General features: G+C 40.0%; 1 protein-coding gene across 2 annotated transcripts in view; it reads right to left on the bottom strand.

Annotated features, from left to right (window-relative positions):
* glg1b (golgi glycoprotein 1b) overlaps positions 1–18,757 on the bottom strand; it is a 44,095-nt gene that overhangs the window by 19,361 nt on the left and 5,977 nt on the right. For both annotated transcript variants that reach the window (XM_026913966.3, XM_026913968.3), the window contains exons 2-10: positions 7,370–7,399; positions 6,587–6,673; positions 6,064–6,279; positions 4,493–4,696; positions 4,155–4,226; positions 3,739–3,925; positions 2,642–2,856; positions 2,225–2,346; positions 1,887–1,988 (exon numbers count right to left, since the gene is read on the bottom strand). In XM_026913966.3, the coding sequence (XP_026769767.1) occupies positions 1,887–1,988; positions 2,225–2,346; positions 2,642–2,856; positions 3,739–3,925; positions 4,155–4,226; positions 4,493–4,696; positions 6,064–6,279; positions 6,587–6,673; positions 7,370–7,399 (1,235 nt within the window). The remainder of the gene's footprint in view (positions 1–1,886; positions 1,989–2,224; positions 2,347–2,641; positions 2,857–3,738; positions 3,926–4,154; positions 4,227–4,492; positions 4,697–6,063; positions 6,280–6,586; positions 6,674–7,369; positions 7,400–18,757) is intronic.

Genomic DNA, 18,757 nt, shown 5'->3' on the forward strand with positions numbered 1-18,757 from the left:
ACTCTCTCTGGTCTAATTAGCGATGACTTGGCTTGTTAAAATAAAAAGTCGACAATGAAAATGTTTAAAAAAAAGATTTTTTCTCAGTTCACAACAGACATCTCAGAGTATGTGGCTCTAGTGGTAGCGTGACGCATCAAATAGATGTGCCTTAGTTATAGCCATGAACTAATCACTAAGCATTAAAAGGTAATTGTTGTTGCCATTCATTCACGTTAGTTGCTTATGGGTGTAGCTGGACTTTCTATTCAATTTTAGTTGAACACCCCTGGGCCTAAAAGATTAACAGATCATCAAGAGTCTCTCCTACCTTCAGCCATCAACACAACTTGTTAAAAAGCTTAGGACGCTGTGTTTTAGAGTTTACTGAGTACCTTCTCCTCTACAAACCAGCACAAGCAGTGCATCACCACCTGACACTCCTAAAGCAGAAGCAAACAAACACTTCAGTGCAGCAGCAGGAGGGGGCACTCAGTATCGATGAGTTATTGCACCAAACTGCCACTTCAAAGTATTCAAATTTAAAAGTACTTGTGCCTAATGCACTGTAAATGCAAACAGCAAAAGAGCATCAAGCATTATTATAATTATAGACAGTAAAAAGCCCATTGACCAAACTACTGAGTGATCTACACTACCTGGCCAAAAATAGGTGGACATCTGACCAGCACCCCCACATACGCTCATTCCAAAACCATGGGCTTTACCATGGTGTTGCTCCCCCTTTGGCTGTTATAATATCCCCCACTCTTCTGGGAAGCTTTCCACTAGATGTTGGAGCGTGGCTGTGGGGATTTGTGTTCATTCAGCTACAAGAGCATTAGTAAAGTCAGGCGCTGATGTTGGTGAGGAGGTCTGGGGTTCAGTCAGTGTTCCAGTTCATCCCAAAGGTGTTCAGTGGGGTCGAGGTCAGGGCTCTGTGCAGGACACTCGAGTTCTTCCACTCCAACCTTCACACACCATGTCTTCATGGAGCTTGCTTTGTGCACAGGGGCATTGTCATGCTGGAACAGGTTTGGGCCTCTTCGTTCCAGTGAAGGGAAATTATAAAGCTACAGCACACAAAGACATTCTGTACAAGTGTGTGCTTCCAACTTTGTGGTAACAGTTTGGGGAAGAACCACAGATGGGTGCAATGGTCATACTTCTGGCCATATAGCGCATTTATTCCTCTTTCAAAAGGCTTGCTCTATTATTAGGAATGCATCTGTTTTAACAGTGTCAGGACAAGAAAAGCTGGACAGGCAGCACAGGGGTGTACAAGCCATCTTTTCTGTAATTCCTGAACAAGCAGGTTCATTACACTGTTGACATACTGAGTTGTTTTAGGCTCCTGTCAGACAACTTAAGAAAGGAAAAAAAAACACATAATACAAAATTGTTTTGTTTAATACATAGGTTTTAACAGAACACACTCCAGTTCATTTATACACAGTGGCACAACACACTTGATGTTGTAATTGTACTGTGTGCTACTCTATCCTGAATCCCAGTGCTAACAGTAGGACAGATTACCTTGCACAGATGACGATTTTTACAGAAACCGGAAAATTCAGTGAAACAGAAACACAGATGAAAGTACAGCAGTATATATATATATATTTATACTAAAAGAAAAATAAGGCCCATTATCAGGCCCATTATATAAACTCATCCTCCGCTACCTGGGAACTCACATATTTGTTCATTATCTTATAACTAGCTCATAATACGTTCTGAGTAGCTTTTTAGTCTATAATAATTACACCCACAACATGGGGACACATTTCTCGTATTTTACTCCAAGCTCTTTCACATTTTACTCACACTGGATTTCCAGGCATTACTTTGATAAACAAAAAACATCCTGTGTCGTATATTGTATTAGATTTCATTAGGTGACTCACTTCCAGTCTCTGGAGATAAAGTACTGCAGCTCCAGCAGCCTGTGCTCACAGTCCTCTACCATCTTTTCTGTGTAGAGATGCTCCATGAGACATGAGAGGATCCTATAGACACACACACACACACACACACACACACACACACACACACACACACACACACACACACACACACACACGTAACTACTCTGGTCATGTCACTTACATCTATGACATTTTAACAAGTATTTCTGACTACAGCATGATGAAGGGCGTGCATGCAACATGAGACAGTTGGCTTTTATCCACTTTGATTTTTGATTTTTTTTTTCTGTCAGCTTGACAGAGTTAGCAGAACTCACATGGGATCTCCATTGCGGATGTGTTTGCAAGCTGTCTGTATTACAGACTCGCATGCCTCATTGAGAGCCCGGTCAATGCGGTAATCAGCACCAGGGTCAGCAGACTGGACGAGTGCCTGGAGCTGCAGAACACACAGACACAAAGACGCACACAGAGACGCACACACGCAGTGACAGACATAAGCACAGAGAAACACACAGGTAGAAAGAGTTGCAGATTTTTAATTATACAAATTAGACCTTTTCTTGTTAAACATAAACGTGACATAAGGAAGTCACAGCAAATTTATGATTCAGAGATATTCACAGTCACTGAAACTAATCTATTATTGACTTGGCAATGCCCACACACACACACACGCACGCACACACACACACACACACACACAAGCTCAGTTTCAGAGCTCGAGTGCTTACTGCATTCTGGCAGTGGCTGTCCATCGGCCCCTTGTCTCCTCGGCCCACCCTCATGAGACAGTGCAGTGTTCTTCCCTTACGATGCAGGCCGGAACAGTGAGCCTCGATCTCGCCCCGGCAGTGCAGCACAATCTCCGGGCTCAGGGAGAAATCCTCCATCAGCATGTGCCTGTAGTCCAGCATCTCACCCTGACAGTCTCCGCTCACTGTGCGTCCTGGAGTCAAACAGCGTGACAAAACAGAAAATTAGTTTAATTCCATTTTCCTCTACAAATAAACCGGGTTTTAGTGTCATTGACACAATGACAAACATAAGACTAAAACCTCAGTGTTGAAGTCTAGCCCAACTGAGTAAAGCTGAATGCTGGAATGTTCGTAATGGAGGAACACTTCCTTCATTGTAGCCCGAGCTCTTGATGCAAAAGCACCAGCAGAGCTTAGATAACATGAAATAGAAATTCTTTTTCCACAGTGTAACACATTAACAGGTTTTTATATTTTTGGGGGATTTAATTAACTTGAAACGTGGAGTCAGATTTAAATGCTAGCCTGCAGACATTCATAGAGGGCGGCTCGCCTCCTGCAACACCACCGCCACCCATGCGAGAGGAGGTGGTGTTAGTCTTTATCGTGCTAGTCTTGGAGCACGAGCTGACTTTTCTGTTCTGTGATAGCAGAGTGTGGGAGAGGAGACTGAAGTGAAACATGACATGAAGTGAAACAGGCCATTGAGAGGTGGGCAAAATTTGTTGCATTTTTTTGTTTGTTTGTTTTTTTTTTAAGAAACATGCTGATGAATTTTGTTTTTGAGGTGATTAGTGCACGATTCTTCTGTACTAATCAGGAACATGAGTCAACAAGGAGGAGAAAAAAAAAAAAGTCTGTTTTGATGATTGAAACAGTGTTATTTTATAGCCATCAGTTCAAAATGATTTTTTTTTTTTTAATTTGGTCCGCATTCAAAGCGAATCTTAAAGTGCTGTAATGGCTGACTTATACATGGGGAAATGCTCTCTCTCCCTCTCACACACACACACACACGCGCGCACACGCACGCGCACACACGCGCACACATGCGCACACACACGCGCGCTGACCTCTGTGAACTGCAGACTCCAGGCAGAGGAGTAAGTACGACAGTCTTGCCTCTCGGGCTCGGGGCATGTTGGCGTCCAGGCTACAGCGATATTTGCGGAGGTCAGCCTTGCACGCTTTAGCCAGTGAGTAACTGACCTTATAGTCCTGAGCGATCAGCTTCTGCCTAGTGGTCAGGGCGTCTCTGCACTGCGGAGAGACGTGCTTATTTAGGCTCCGCACACAAACACACACCACAGTCTGTTTATAGCAAACATTCCTGTGGATTTTTCAGGCTGTGTATTTAGCAGTTATGTGGATCACTATTTTTCTGCATAATGCTTTCTCACAATTTTAGAATCACATTTGGCGAGGCATGCAGATCTAAACTCCTCTTCTGCTTCACTCCTACAGACAAAGTGCTAGACGAACAGCCTACCTTTTCAGACATTGCTTCTTCAAATTTGTGGTTGAAAAGACATTTGTAAACCCTGCCTTCTCCAACTTGGGTCTGCAACAAAGTAAATACGTTTATTATTAACAGTGTAGCCTCCAGTCACAAAAATCACATCATGCATTACTGGAGTGGCTTCATATCCTCACACACTCTGCAACGGCATCAGTTAATTCTCTCACAATGACATGAATTTAATTCCAGAAGAAACACAGCAGTAAATCATCTTTACTTGGCCCTTAGAGACATCACTAACAAAAGGGAATGAAACACTGCAAGAAGCCAGCAGCGGTGAAGAAAAAAAAAATAAAGTGTGTGTGTACGTTTTCACAAAATCGCTCTCGATCATCCCGACAGGAAAAGTAGAGGTAGCGGTCCAGATGGAAGTCGTCAGACGAGAGCTCGGCCACTCGCATGATGGCCTTCTTGCAGTCGTCTCGGATTTGGTGAACCTTGTCTTGCTGCTCTGCTTCTCGTACCAAAGCTTTTTCCAGACATGCAATGACCTCACCTTGAGAGTGCAGGTCCTGAGGGAGAAAAGAAACAAAGAGTGGGGGAAAAAAAAGGTAATACACAGGTAATACTGGAGCTTCCTACCCGAAGAAAAGTAAAAATGAAAAGCCAGGGGCCCTATTTGGACAGGATAAGACCTACACAGAGGCACGTAGCTAATTTTAGTGTTCTCTGAATCAGTAATATGCATAATGTTTTATGAGCAAAACAATTACGGATTCATTTAGCTAATATAAAATAACCTGTAAAATTACCCAGGGAAAAACTATATCCCATGTGAAATGATACAAAGATTCGGTCACATCTCTTGGGAAGAGTTCTCACACTTTTTTAGACCAAAATCAATAACGTCAAACAGAAAAAGCAGACGAAGTTCTGGGAGCTTTAAGTAAGCTATTGTGCTCTTAGCACTGGCATAGCTAGACCCTATATACTGTCCATGTAATTGGCTTGGGAAGACACAATCCCTACAACAAGCAGGGACAATAAAGATCGGAACAATCAGCTGAATGTGAATGAGGTATTTAGCGACCCTGCTTGAGGGAGGAAAATAATGATTTCCCATCAATCAATACTGCTTCCAGCCGCATGTTTAAGTGGACAGTTAATCCATTAAATACATGGCATATGGGGTAGAAAAAGTGGTCATGAAGTGGTGCGTTTTATGTTGAATCATATGATAATCATAAAAATATGCTGCATTGAATCATACTGTAACCATAACAATAGGTTCAACTAAAGATCATAACTCAGAATTTCCATGGTTACTATGGTGATGCAAACAACTTGCTGAATGTCCAGTCGATTGACTGCTTGTTCATCGTGTTTAAGAGTAGATCGCATATGAACAGCTTTCTACATATAAACAGCTCAATCTTGTGGTACTCACCACTTCTGAGGTCATGAAGACTTTCCTTAGATACGTCGGGAAATTCCTAATAAAAATGTTGATATTCCTGACTTAACAGCTATGTGCTAGCTAGCAAGCCTGTCATTAGCTACAGTGATGTATATCACTCTTGATGCTGTGAGCGGCCATGCTGATCTGAGGTCACTTGCTGAGCTCGGGATTGAGGAGACTGCCCCAAATTTCCGAGTAGGAATTCCGAGTAGAGAGTGTGTTTTCTTTGGTGTTTCCTAGTCGGCGGCTGGAAATTCTGAGTTATGAGTTTCAGTCGAACCCGGCACATGCTTCCAGTCAAATGCTTCCTGGTTGCCTAGCAACAGTGTTCTCTTAATTTTAACATTATCATTAATCTACAGTAATTTGCTCATGGATCAGAACACTGAGTGTGATCAGGAATACACCGTGGATGGGAATGCCAGTCCATCGCAGGTCAACACACACACACACATTCACACTGAAAAGAAACAGGCTCACTTTCTCCCCAGTGGTGATGCTTCCACAGTGCAGGGTGTTGATGTCCTCTCGACACTTGTCCATGAACCCGCATATGAGGCGGTAGTCGCTGAAGACGATGCTGGTCATCTTCGTGATGTACTGATTGCACTGGTACTCCGTGATGTTGCTACGGTGATCCACCAGGCAGGACACTAGATAGCCTTTACCTCTCTCTTCAGCTGCACATTCTTTAATCTGGAGGAAAAAAAAAAAAAAAAATCAAGTCCTCTGTCCAAGGTCTAATCTCATATATCATTTGCATAAATGCAAAAAAAACCAAAAAAAAAAACAAAAAAAACAAAACAAAAAAAAAAAACACCATCTGTTCACTCTTCAACCATGAACACAAAAGTGGATAAAAATATATAGCCTTCTCAGGCTAACTGAATAATAAAATAACTTAATAAAGCACCTTACTAACTTAGCTAAATTAGTAAAAGGCTCTGTAAAATCTCTAAATGCAAAGAAAAGGACAAAAATGCAAGTCACACATAGTTCTGACCTCTGATATTGTACTTTTACACACTTCAACTGCTACAGACTCAAACTTGGGATCAGTAGTCAAGTTCAGTTTATAGTTCCACAGCAACTGTTGGGGGGAAAAACAGAAAGTTCAATCAGAACCAATGGCACAAGATTAAAAAAGAATTGCAGAAGCAGTAATAAAACCAGTGAGCATGTTTAATGTCATCAATGCATACGCTGGTATTCAGACCTCAAACACATCCAGAGACCGTAGGGCTATTCAAAGTGTTACACATGTGGGGATGATGTTTGCCGTAAATAGAGGTGTGTCTAAGTTACACGCTGATAAAACAGCTTACATGCCACACATACATTACAAGTTCACAACTTTGATTTAGTATCTCATGGTTACATTACATCGTGCACACAACTGTACTTGTAGCTCATCTCACAAAAATATGGTGTGCTGGATCAAGTGCTATTTTATAAGCTCCTGAATAATGATGGTGGAAGCTATATTGTTATATTACTCATGCATTAATAAACTGGCTATATCCTAGACTCCTGTTAGATGGTTATCTGAATGCTTGTTATCTTCTCATTCATATATCATGGTGTTAGTCATTCTTTTTATTTATGTTCAAATTACTCCTACTTTTATGTTACATCAAAAAAACAAAATCTGAAACAAATTTTTTTTTTTTTTTTAAACTCAAGAAGAATTTGGCAAACTACATATTACATATGACATTAAAATGCATATTACTACAACTTAAAGAGATGAAGGTATTATTTTAAGTGTGAGTATTAGACCACTTACATGGTTGCAGTCAGAAGCGATCTCTGTTTCCTGTAAAAGAAAAAAAGGAAAAGATGGAGATCAGATGGTGCTACATCTCAACAGCTTGACAGAAGCGCAGCCAAAAAAAAAGACACTCTTCAATTTGGCAGATGCTTCAATCCAAATTCACTTCAACATGAACCAGATTAAAATCCAAATAAAAGTCATAATAAGGGCTGGAAGGCCAATGTTTTCACCAACTAATCAAATACAACCACAATGTAGTGGTTAGAAAAAAAAAAGCTGAAACTTAACATGAAGTGCTAGCAATTCAATGGATAGATTCCATTTAATTTGATTTGATCTCTTTTAACAATAGACATTGCCACAAAGCAGCTTTATTGAAGTCTGGATGGAGAGTTAGAGCTCTAATGAGCAAACCTGAGGCAAAATTGGCAATGAAAAACTTCCTGAGAAGAAATGAGAAAGAAACCTCGAGAGGGATAGTGCAATTATAAATCATTACTCTCCTACAAATGTGTACTATAAAGTCAAACACACACAGCAGCAGTTCTTATATAGCATCCAGCTGAGATCATCCACTGAAGCAAGGGCTTCTTTAGGCTTCTTTAGATCTTTAGGATATCCATGTGGGATTATCCACAGCAGCAGAATGTGATGTATGGAAAATGTAAATGTAAGTAAATTTAGCATTTCCTGCCAGTAGCAGTCATTGAACTACTTGCATCCCGCCAAACTGGGACTTGATCATATCTGATGTTGGCTCTCTCCAGTGAAAATGTTGTTTGTCTTGTGTTATTATGCCAGTTTATCAGGGGAAAGCGGACGTGCACATGTACAGTTGAGTGCATTTATAGACTCTGGCAAAGTGTTTTTGTTGTCTAATAATTTCTCTTTTTTGTGGAAGCACTGCATCTATCAATTTAGACATGATTTCAGACTGACACGCTCACACAACAAGGGTACTACACTGCACTACCTCTGTACCACCTTTTGTACCTTTATCTTTCACCTGGAAAGGCGCATGCTTATAGTACACCTTTAAAGCTTTACTCTAAAAAGGTAATTATGCACCTTAAATAGTTTTATTATATCCACATTTCCAGGTAAAAGATACAGAGTGAAGATATAAAAGATAAGAAGTGACAAGGAAATGTACAGTTTAGTACTTTTTTCCATAGCGAATACTCTTAAGACAACTTAACACAATGATACAACACTTTTCACTACAATATAATGTATTCCCAAATCTAATTAACAGCAACACTGTGCTAGTTCAGCACAAAATTCATTTCTGAATGCGAGACTCGTATTAGAGCATCATTCACACACGAAGGCACAGACTGTTGGTGCAGCACGAGAGAGAAATAATGACAAGCTATTAATCTATAAAACTCTGGAAATGGACTTTGTAAAGCGTAAGAGCAGCTGCCCAAAGAACCGGTATTGATATGGCCATCTATAAATCTGTAATGTTGTTCCAACACACTGAGAAATACAACATTCCCACTGCACTTTGTTCAGGTGGACTGGACTATGTAAAGCAGTAGAAGGGTAATGACAAACAAGTCTAATTCGATACGATTGCGATAGGATGGTGTCTCGATACGATATATTTTCGATAAGCACTGCCTGAATCTGTGCCCTAGGTTTCCATCCTAAACTGATTAAAACTTTCAGTATTAGAAAAGCAGAATAATTGAAATGTAATAATTACAGTGTAGTTTTGTGCGATTTATTCTGACTCAAAAGCTAAGCTGTTACTGAGGTGACTCACAAGGGAGCGCGTCTGATGCACGGGGCTTTTCTTATTCTGCTCTCAGAATCACGTAGTTCTCCGTAGCCTTAGGTGTGTTTTTGAATCCTGTGTTTTAATCTACCGAATATGGTGTATTGTATGGTGTATTACACGTACATTTGGCGTATTCGGCACACTGTAACACTTCCTGAACGTAGGAGCTAGTACACTAGTACGCTACTATGCTAGCATATTCACTTATTAAAAGAGCATGTTTGAGAGAGGCATGTTTTTAAAACCTCTGCAGCCTCTCCTGATTCAAGACTGAAAAAGTCACTTTTTATTTATTTATTTATTTATTTATTTATTTATTGAGTGTGGACTTGAGTTAAGTTTAAATGTTGTAATCAAGAGCCTCGCATCAATATGCTGTATTGTTACGGTTCAAACCCTAGCACCGCCAGCCTGCCCCTATCTGGACCTTAAGCAAGGCCCTTATAACCCTAATAAGCCTAATAATCTCGTTATCGTAGATCGTTGTTGTTGCTGATCCTGCGCTCAGATCCCAACTTCCTAATAAACTGGGATATCTGAAGAAAAGAATTACCCTACACTAGACTGTAGACTGGGTCGTAACAACTGTAATGCATATGTGCCATATAAAGGCTGCTTCTTCTTAGAATGACAAAACAGCTATTAGCATTCAGTAGGAGGAAAGGAAATGGATTGACTCCATCAAGGACACTCGGGAGAGCGAAGAAGGGAGCCTTGCCAGCAGTGGAGATACCCAACACACCCTTATAAACGTAAATAGAGTTCGAAGAGCTGCCAGTATTCAGAAGCCATCTGAGCTCCAGAGCCACGCCCAAATCAACCATCTGCTTCCACATAGCGCTCTCGAAAACTGATCATTCACATATACCAAATTCCAACCAAACATCCGGTCTTGTCAAGCAGAGTGATGGGCCTTGAGAAATGCTCAGGAAGATATTCACGTAGACTGCTGACCTTGTTACCATTACAGACCGTTCGGATATTTTATACACTCCTGAGGATGGACCACATGATTTTCTGTAATGCGAATATGAATGCATTAATGCATCCTGTCATTTATCCAAACACAAAGCTTGCCAGTGTACACATTAAATTAAAAAGAATTTGAAACAAAACTAACCTGTTCATCTCAGCCAGGCATTTTCAACAGAATAACTGATCCTCCTTGCAGGTAAACAAACACCATCCTGCTACCAACCAACAGCTTCGCTGGAAATCAAACACTAGCATGTAAATATAGGGGGCACACAAACATCGACTGAGATGTCACGCTACACTTTATATCGATGTTCCCTGTGGCTTAACTAAAGACAGCTGCAATCATGGATGGAGATCTTTAGCCAGGGCCACTGCCAGAAATAACTCCGTTAATAAGCAGTTTTAAGGACGCATCCTATATCCGCCATCATTACAATAACTCAACCAAGTGACAAACATCTACACAGTCTGCTAAAATGAAGACCTTCAAACCTAGAGGTACATTCGCACTACTCGAACCCTCTGATAGACTCCACAGACCCATTTTCAGCTTCACAATAAATCACACACAAATATACATTTCAGCATTGCTGAATTCTCCAATCTGATTGCTTAAAAAGTGTTGATTCATTTTCTAGAACAGCAACTCAGACAATAATTCGGGATAAACGCAAACCTGTGGTTTGAATTACATGCACTCGTTCTAATACGCTACTGTTTCTATAGTAACGGCTCATTCACAGCATGGTGGATGCGTCGCGTAACCCAAGGTTTGTAATAAACATTGAAAACAAAGAAAAATGTATAACTGTTGATATGGTGAAGCTTTATACAAGGAAACAATTATTTAACATTTACGGAAGGAGTCTCCAGTGTCAGCATTTTGTAACAGTCCGTAAGTTTTCCGTAGTTTCTCGGCAACATGAGAAGCTGCGTTTTTTGCCTTATTAACTTCAAGAAAGAGGAGAAAAGGACAGGCTGGTGAGGGAATGACTGTCTAAAGCTGCTATAACGCAAGTGATTTCAGAGACTAACTTATTTTATGGACGTTCCACTAGGGCTGGAATATATGACGATATCAATATCATGATAAAATTATGTTGGATATTGTGGATACAAATCTGTTTTCTTTAAAGAAATTTAATTACAAACTGACTGGAAGCCACTGATTTGATATTTAAATAAAAAAAATGTTAGAATTAAAAAAATATTACACCTTTCCATTATTAAATAATTTCTGTAGACATTATACAAATCATTGAACAGTTTTTCTCTTCTTTTTTTCACACTACTGGCAATTTGTAAGCACACATATATTATGACTTTGAAAATCGTGATATGATATTTTTGTCATATCGTCCACCCGTATGTTCCACAACGTTAAATTTACCTATAAACAGATAAAAAGTATGACGTGGTGTTCTTTTAAAAAAATTGCACATTGCTGTTATATAATTGTTATACTATATATAGTATATAATTCCTTATTTATTAAAACAAGTTGTGTTAAAGAAGAACCAACCGATTTAAACGAACAAAAGAAACATACTATTGTGAGATGGGGAAAGGGGCCGGGCTTCCAGGATGCGTCAGTTAATATTGTAGAGTTCAAGACACCTACGCATCTGTCAATCATTCCAGATTCATATGTTGATTTTTTTAATATTAATCAGGGAATAAAGACGACGCTTCTGGTGTGACTCACAGCAGCACAGTCGTGATATAAAACAAGGAGCTCCTACACAAAACAGTTAAGTAATGACAATTAAAGGAAGTTTAAAAAAAAAAATCTTGAGAACTGTAATACTCAGACCAGCTGAGAGATTAAATAGGGATGCAGTCAGACGTGACGGGGTTGGGGGGGGTGAGACACACATGACGCACTAAACTGATCACAAAGCTAATTAACATGGACAAAAGCTCATTTTCTGACAGGTCTTTCTGAGAAATCCCCAAGGTACGACTGTTCAGCGCCCTGCATGTCTTTAATTACAGCTTTAATCACAGCTTCCACTACTCATGAACACTGCTTTTATCATAAGCGCACAATAACACATTAAAATGATTAAAACTGTATTGCAACACACTACAATTGCAATTCTTACCACCAACCAGTGAAGCTGTGATGTGTTACAGTTAAAGACTGGCCTGGATTAATCTGATGAAAAACTGAGCGTTTCGTTTGCATATTTTAGGCTTATTGGCGATACTGGTTTTGCAAGATATCAGAGATGTCAACATTGCTAACAAGAAAATCCTAGCAGGCAGTAAGAAAAAAAAATATTTAAAAAACAAAAACCAAAGCATATGTCAGTGGACGAGACAAATAATTTTTTTTTTCCAGATTTGCACCAAGCCACAATAAGAAATCAGCAAGGCAAAAATCAATACGGAATAATAAGCAGCACCTTCGATTTATTTATTTTTACAAAAAAACAAAAACGTTACTTCATTTTCTTGATTTCTATTTACTCAAGACCAAGACTCATGAATTCACAAGTCAAAGTTTAGTTGGATAAAGTTGGTGAGACTTTAAGTCAGTTCTGACAGAAGTGTGCATGTCTTTCACTTCTCACATCCTCTTCCCTTTAGTGAACTAACTGTCTTTTCTGTTGGGTGAATTTTATTCACATTTGGTCTGACTGTTGGCTTTTACCTAAAAAAAAAAGCTTTCTCTAAAAGTGTAGTTGTCAGATTTCCTCCTGTCCTGCTGTAGCAAGAGGTCAAAATGCTCTGTATAAACTGTAAATGCTGGCACATAAAAACCACTAAAAAAAAAAAAAAAAAAAAAAGTCTGAAAGCTCACCACAAAGAATGGATTTTTGTCAGTTTTTCAGTCAGAAGTTAGACAGAAAACAGCTCTCGAGCGGCATAAGAAAATCATTCACCCTATCGTCCAAAGATTGTGAGTTCGAGGCCTGTGGATTCCCATGGATTCAAAATCCATTGTGGACTCTGTGGGGGAGGGGCATACCATCACTCCCCTGTCAATCAGCGCGACACTAGCCAATCATGGGCGTCTGTGAGCTCATGTATGCAGAAGAGGGCGGATAGCACTTTCCTCCGAGTGTGTTATGCTGTGTTGGGGTGAACTATACTAATTAGCTCAGTATCTGGCATTAGTACAATAATTAATATCTGCAATAATACTGCTGCATCTTGAGCATGCGTGGGCATCATCTGCATCTCATCCGCCAACACACTGGTAATGTCAGCAACTTGCGTGCTAAAGTGCGCTATGGAAAAAGACAAACAAAGAAAATCAAAGAGAATAAGTAAAGGACCGGATGTGATACATATCAGAAATGTTTACATCAGATAAAAGTTTGTGTCAACATTACAATGAACTATCTCGCACTTCCTTATTTCTCTAACAAAAGAAAATTTGTTAGAGAGAGAGCGTGCGTGCGAAAGAGAAACAGAAATTCGACATGATCGCTACTTAATCATTAGCATCACTCTACCGTAGTTGGTTTTTTAAAGAATACAGCACAGAGGGCCCTAGCGTTTCCTCTCAGCCTACATTCCCTAGGCTTGCAAATTTGTGTTAACGTTCACCTTAATGAACTCGGTATGAAGAAGAATTAATTGCTGCCAAAAGCAGGTTCCTTTTTTTGCAATCCCACATCCTTCCTCATTAAAGTTAATTGGCTTTTTCACCAAGCAAATATGATTTGCGTTTCTGGCTTGCAAGTACCCTGCTGTATAAGGAAGAAAAAAAATGGTGCACTTCTTGTGTTCATTAAAAATGGTTAAATGACTTATTTGTTTATATTTGGTGCAGAATTTGACCGAGAGAGTTCATTAGAGAATATTGCAGGTGGGCGGAAACAGCTGGTGTAGCAGAGATAAACTGTATGTAGTTTACAACTCATAGCTGAGAAGCCGATCCCAAGCTGACAATTAGGGATTTTGATTTAAGGGGGCGTTTTCTTAGGTTTTTCCTAGTCGGAGGTTGGGAATGACAAGTTATGACTTGTAGCTGAATGCAGCATGAATGTTTGGAAATCGACAAAAATTAAACAGACCTTTGTTCCTGTCATGAAACATCTAACAAGTGAAAATATCTTGAATATACTCAAATTTATCTAATATTTCTGATTAGCCTATAAAATCAAAATCAACCAGTAAGATTCAATAAGAGTATTGAACCTATTTCTAGACATTTTGTACTAATTTCAAGCTTGAAATTGTCTTGTTCTATTTCCACACACTTTTGCTTTTGCTAAATTTAAGCATTTATTTCTACAAAGAAGCACAATTCTGTGAATGTTCATTTTTGGTCAACGTTTATCCTGACTTCAGATCTGTGCGTATTTTCTCAGGACTTGTCACAAATCAAAACCAATGCTCAACATTTGTGTAGGCATCGCTTCTCAGATGTGTTTTTGAATTTTCTGACATTGCTTTCCTGGCACTGGTCATACATTATAGTCCTAAATATTACTGCTATAAATAAAAGGTCACGTGATTCACACAGGTCACTACTGTTGCCCCAAACAAGATGTCAAACGGGTGGCACGGACGTACAGCCTCACATCTCCAGGGTTTCTGGTTCGATCCTGAGCTTGGGTTACTCTCCGTGTGGAGTTCCGCATGATATCCCTGTAGGTTTCCTCTGGATTCTCCGCTTTCCTTCCACCACCCCTAAATAAATCACCCCTCAGTGTGAATGAGTGTGGGATGGACTAGCGTCCCATTCGGGATGAATTCTCCCGCCTCACTCCCAGCGTTCCCGGGATAGACTGAGGATCTGCTGTGACCCTGACCAGGATAAAGCAGTTACTAAAGATAAATGAATGAATGAAGGGGTTTAGGTGCCTCTTTTAATATGGTTCCACCCCCCAGCTTTCACACTATTACATCTTAAACACACTACGACTGTAAGAACAAACTTTTGGCATGCAAAGTTTTAATATTTATACATTAGAAGTTAAAAAACAAAAACAAATAAGAAATTGCTAATTTCACTTTTTGTGTTTCTCTTATACACAGTGTAGCTACTGCTTATGTCCACTCTCTGTTTGGCATTATATGCTCATTAATACTTGAATGCATTTTGAATAGCAATCCTTTGGAGCAATTAACATTTAAATACAGTTTTTAAACACACACACACACACACACACACACACACACACACACACACACACACACACACACACACACACACACACACACACACACACACACACACACACACACACACACACCCCTCTTACAAACCAAATCTTCTCTGTTCCAAACAAATCAACTAATCTCTTTCACAAGTCTTTCTTCCCCTGGTAGGATTCGACTGAACTCTAGGTTAGTCCTTCGGGAAAATCTCATCAGTCACACTAGCCGTCTTTGTTTTACAGCGAGCGCTCTACATCGCACATATGAGCGACGACCTGCTCAAAATGCAAATGAAACGGAGTGTGTGCAGTGAGCGACGGACGCAGTGCAGCTGTGTCTGGGCCACCTCGTCCTCCTGGCCTGGGGGAGAGGAGATTTATAGCCACCATTTAGCTCTTCAGAAGGCCACAGCTGCTGCTGCGCACAGGCAAAGTAATTATGGCAGTAATTAAAGCCGTACTCGGTGACATGCCGAGGAAAGGCACAACAGTGGTGAAAGAGAACTTCAGCCACTGTTCAACAAGGAAATGAATAAATCCATTTAGCTTCAACATTATACTGCTGCACAGGCATAAGACCTATTAATTACATTCAAATACAATTCTCACGATGTTGTTCTGTCCATAATGCACAAGCTGCACTGTTTATTTATTCATTTCTCTAATAGTTTATTTTCCTTCACTTTTGTTTGTTTTAATATGTTACTGTGATCAATTGGTAATTTTTGACCTTCCTGCATTCGAACTACAAATTGGGGGGGTCGCAATGGAGGGGAACATGGATGCCTTCGTCTTTTATTAGCAACAAGCTAGCCAACTAACGGTGATGATTATATGTTCCTCCTCAAATTTTGAACTGTAGAGTCAGTGCACATACAGAATAACTCATTTAAAGTTAAGAAGTGCTTAGGCTTCTAAATGCTTCTGATGCTGTGAGCAGCCATGCTGATTTGACGTCACTCCCTGAACTCGTAAACGAGAAGACTACCCCGAGATCACGAGTAGGAATCTGAGGGCTGAGAGCCGAGGGGCTGTTTTCTTTGGCTTTTCCTGGTTGGATGTAGGAAATTACAAGTTGCGATCTCTAGCTGAACTCAGCATAAAAGCATTTTCATACTTGGTCCGAATACTTGATTTTGGACTCGTTCTACAAGCAGGGCTTATAATCACAGGTTTGCGGTCACAAAGAAGCATTTCTTCCAAACCGTGGCTCGACGTCACATTTGTGCACACGTTTGGAAAATGGTGGGCACTAGGTTCATCCGATTGCTGTTTTTTCTTGTGGTACCAACACTCAAGCGGCAAAGAAAAACACTTTAGGGATGCAGAGTTAGGGTTATGTTAGGGTTAGGCTATCGTGCAGGAATACGTCCAAACAGGGAGCTAATCTCATATGCAGACGTACACAAGATGTGCCAGTCCAATGAAAGTCTGGTTTATATATCAGTAACCATAATAATTTCCCCGGCTTCACAACAGTAGAAACAGGAAGTTGTGACAACCTGAACCAATCAGGTTACTTGGCATTGACCTTACTTAATAAAAAATAAAACTGATTCTGATCAGAAGAAGTAGTAGTAAGAAATTCTTTACAGTCACATCGCATTTGGTCTATTGGTCAAAAATGAAAGCTTACTGCATGAACTTGGATAAATGTTGGTTAAAACCAAGCGCTGCATGGAAAACTGTCCTTGTGCTTGGGGAAAAAACATAAAACCTTATTCTTAAAGATGAACAAGAACATGTTCTACAGCATTTCACAATCTATCAGTTTATCAGATCTATCAGAACTGCTTGGTGACAAAGATAGCAAGTTTGAATCCCGATGATATCACAGCCTGTGACTGTGCTCTCTAGGTGGGAGGAATAGCACGACTCTCTCTCCCCTGTCAATCACAGCGATACTAGCCAATCGTGTGCCTCTTTGAGCTCATGTATGCAGAAGAGGGCAGATAGCGCTTTCTTCTGAGTGTGTGAAAAGATGCAGTGGCTTCACGTATCTCAGAGGAAGCTCTTGGGTGGCTCCTGTTGTGTGATAGGAGAGAAGTATCTAGTGGGTGGGAACTGACAGATGATCAAATTGATTAAATCCACACCTCTGGCAACCTCTAGTCCATCGCAGGGTACCACACACACACACACACACACACACACACACACACACACAGGGAATTGAACTGGGATCCTGTAGCTAACAGACTGCACCACCGTGCTGTCTCAATATGTACATCATTTTTAAAAGTTTTAAGTTTAATAATCCTAATCTCTGTAATGCTGAAAAAAGTCTACACAATTCTGCCATGTTACTGTATATCAGATGTTCCACTGAGCCTTCAAAATAATAAAGTATAGTTAATGATATAACAAAACTCTGGGTAATCGTGTCTAACAGTGACTCCGAACCCAAACAGAGCTTAACCAAATGACCTAAATAGTAACAGTAATAGTAAATATTGCTCTCATTTTCAAGGCCTGGAAGGCGAAGACCAGCTGTCAGAGATGCAGTCAGACATAGACTTGGTAATAAAAAGGAAAATAATGGCACTGAAGAAGCTAATTAGCATGCATTAAGGCCCTTTTCTGACAGGCCTCTGGTTGAGAAATCCCCAAGGTGGGACCAGAGTTACCGCCTGTCTTTTCCCCCCTAGTCTCCCTTTAGAACAAAAATATCCTAACACATGATTCAGGGACATTTTCAAGATACGCGTCTGTTAGACTCTGAAGCGATGCATCAACCAGCCAAGTCATATTTTAAGTGAAATAAATGTGGGGAAAAAAAAAAAAAAAAAAAAAAAATCATACAAATAAAAAAAAGTCAATGGTGTAACATTTCTGTTACTGTTTTAATGTGACAGGGCAACACCATCTCCTGTGTTCAGGATGACTAGGACTGGCCGAAATCACATTATGAAACATGTAGTAGGGCATCATATTGTGACGCCATGTCTGCCGGAATGAAGAGTCAAATTATTCGAGACAATCACAGTTTGCTCTATCTGAAATCATATAGGCCATTAGTACACATCATTATGATTCATCATTGTGTAACAGACAGCTCTCAGCATAAGTGATGTAAGTTTTCCTAAAAATAAAGCTGTCGAATAACCAGCGCTGTGTTCACCACTCTACGCACAGACCTGCCGACCCCCAGGAGGAATAATGAGCAGTCCCGGGAAGGAAGTGGGATTTGGATTCACAGCTCTCGTGAAATGGTTCCACATTTTTCTCTGTTGATTCGTCACTCAAACTGGAGCGGCAAATTAATCTAGCAGTGTTTTTAATAACCTTCTAATTATCACTACCTTAAAAATATTTGTAAAGTGTTAGATTTGACACGTTAATGAACTCAAAACATTCTCCATTTACCTTGACAGATAGCGAGAGCGCATCTTTGAGTGGGGAAAATCAAGACGATTACTAATGTGAGAAGGAAGCAAGGCTTCCACGAGTGTTTGTTAATATCGGAGAGCTCAATCACTCCAGGTTCATACGCTGACTGGCTCAATTTTTATTGGGGGA

The sequence above is a fragment of the Pangasianodon hypophthalmus genome, chromosome 6 (assembly GCF_027358585.1).
Source record: "Pangasianodon hypophthalmus isolate fPanHyp1 chromosome 6, fPanHyp1.pri, whole genome shotgun sequence".
NCBI classification, from domain to species: domain Eukaryota; kingdom Metazoa; phylum Chordata; class Actinopteri; order Siluriformes; family Pangasiidae; genus Pangasianodon; species Pangasianodon hypophthalmus.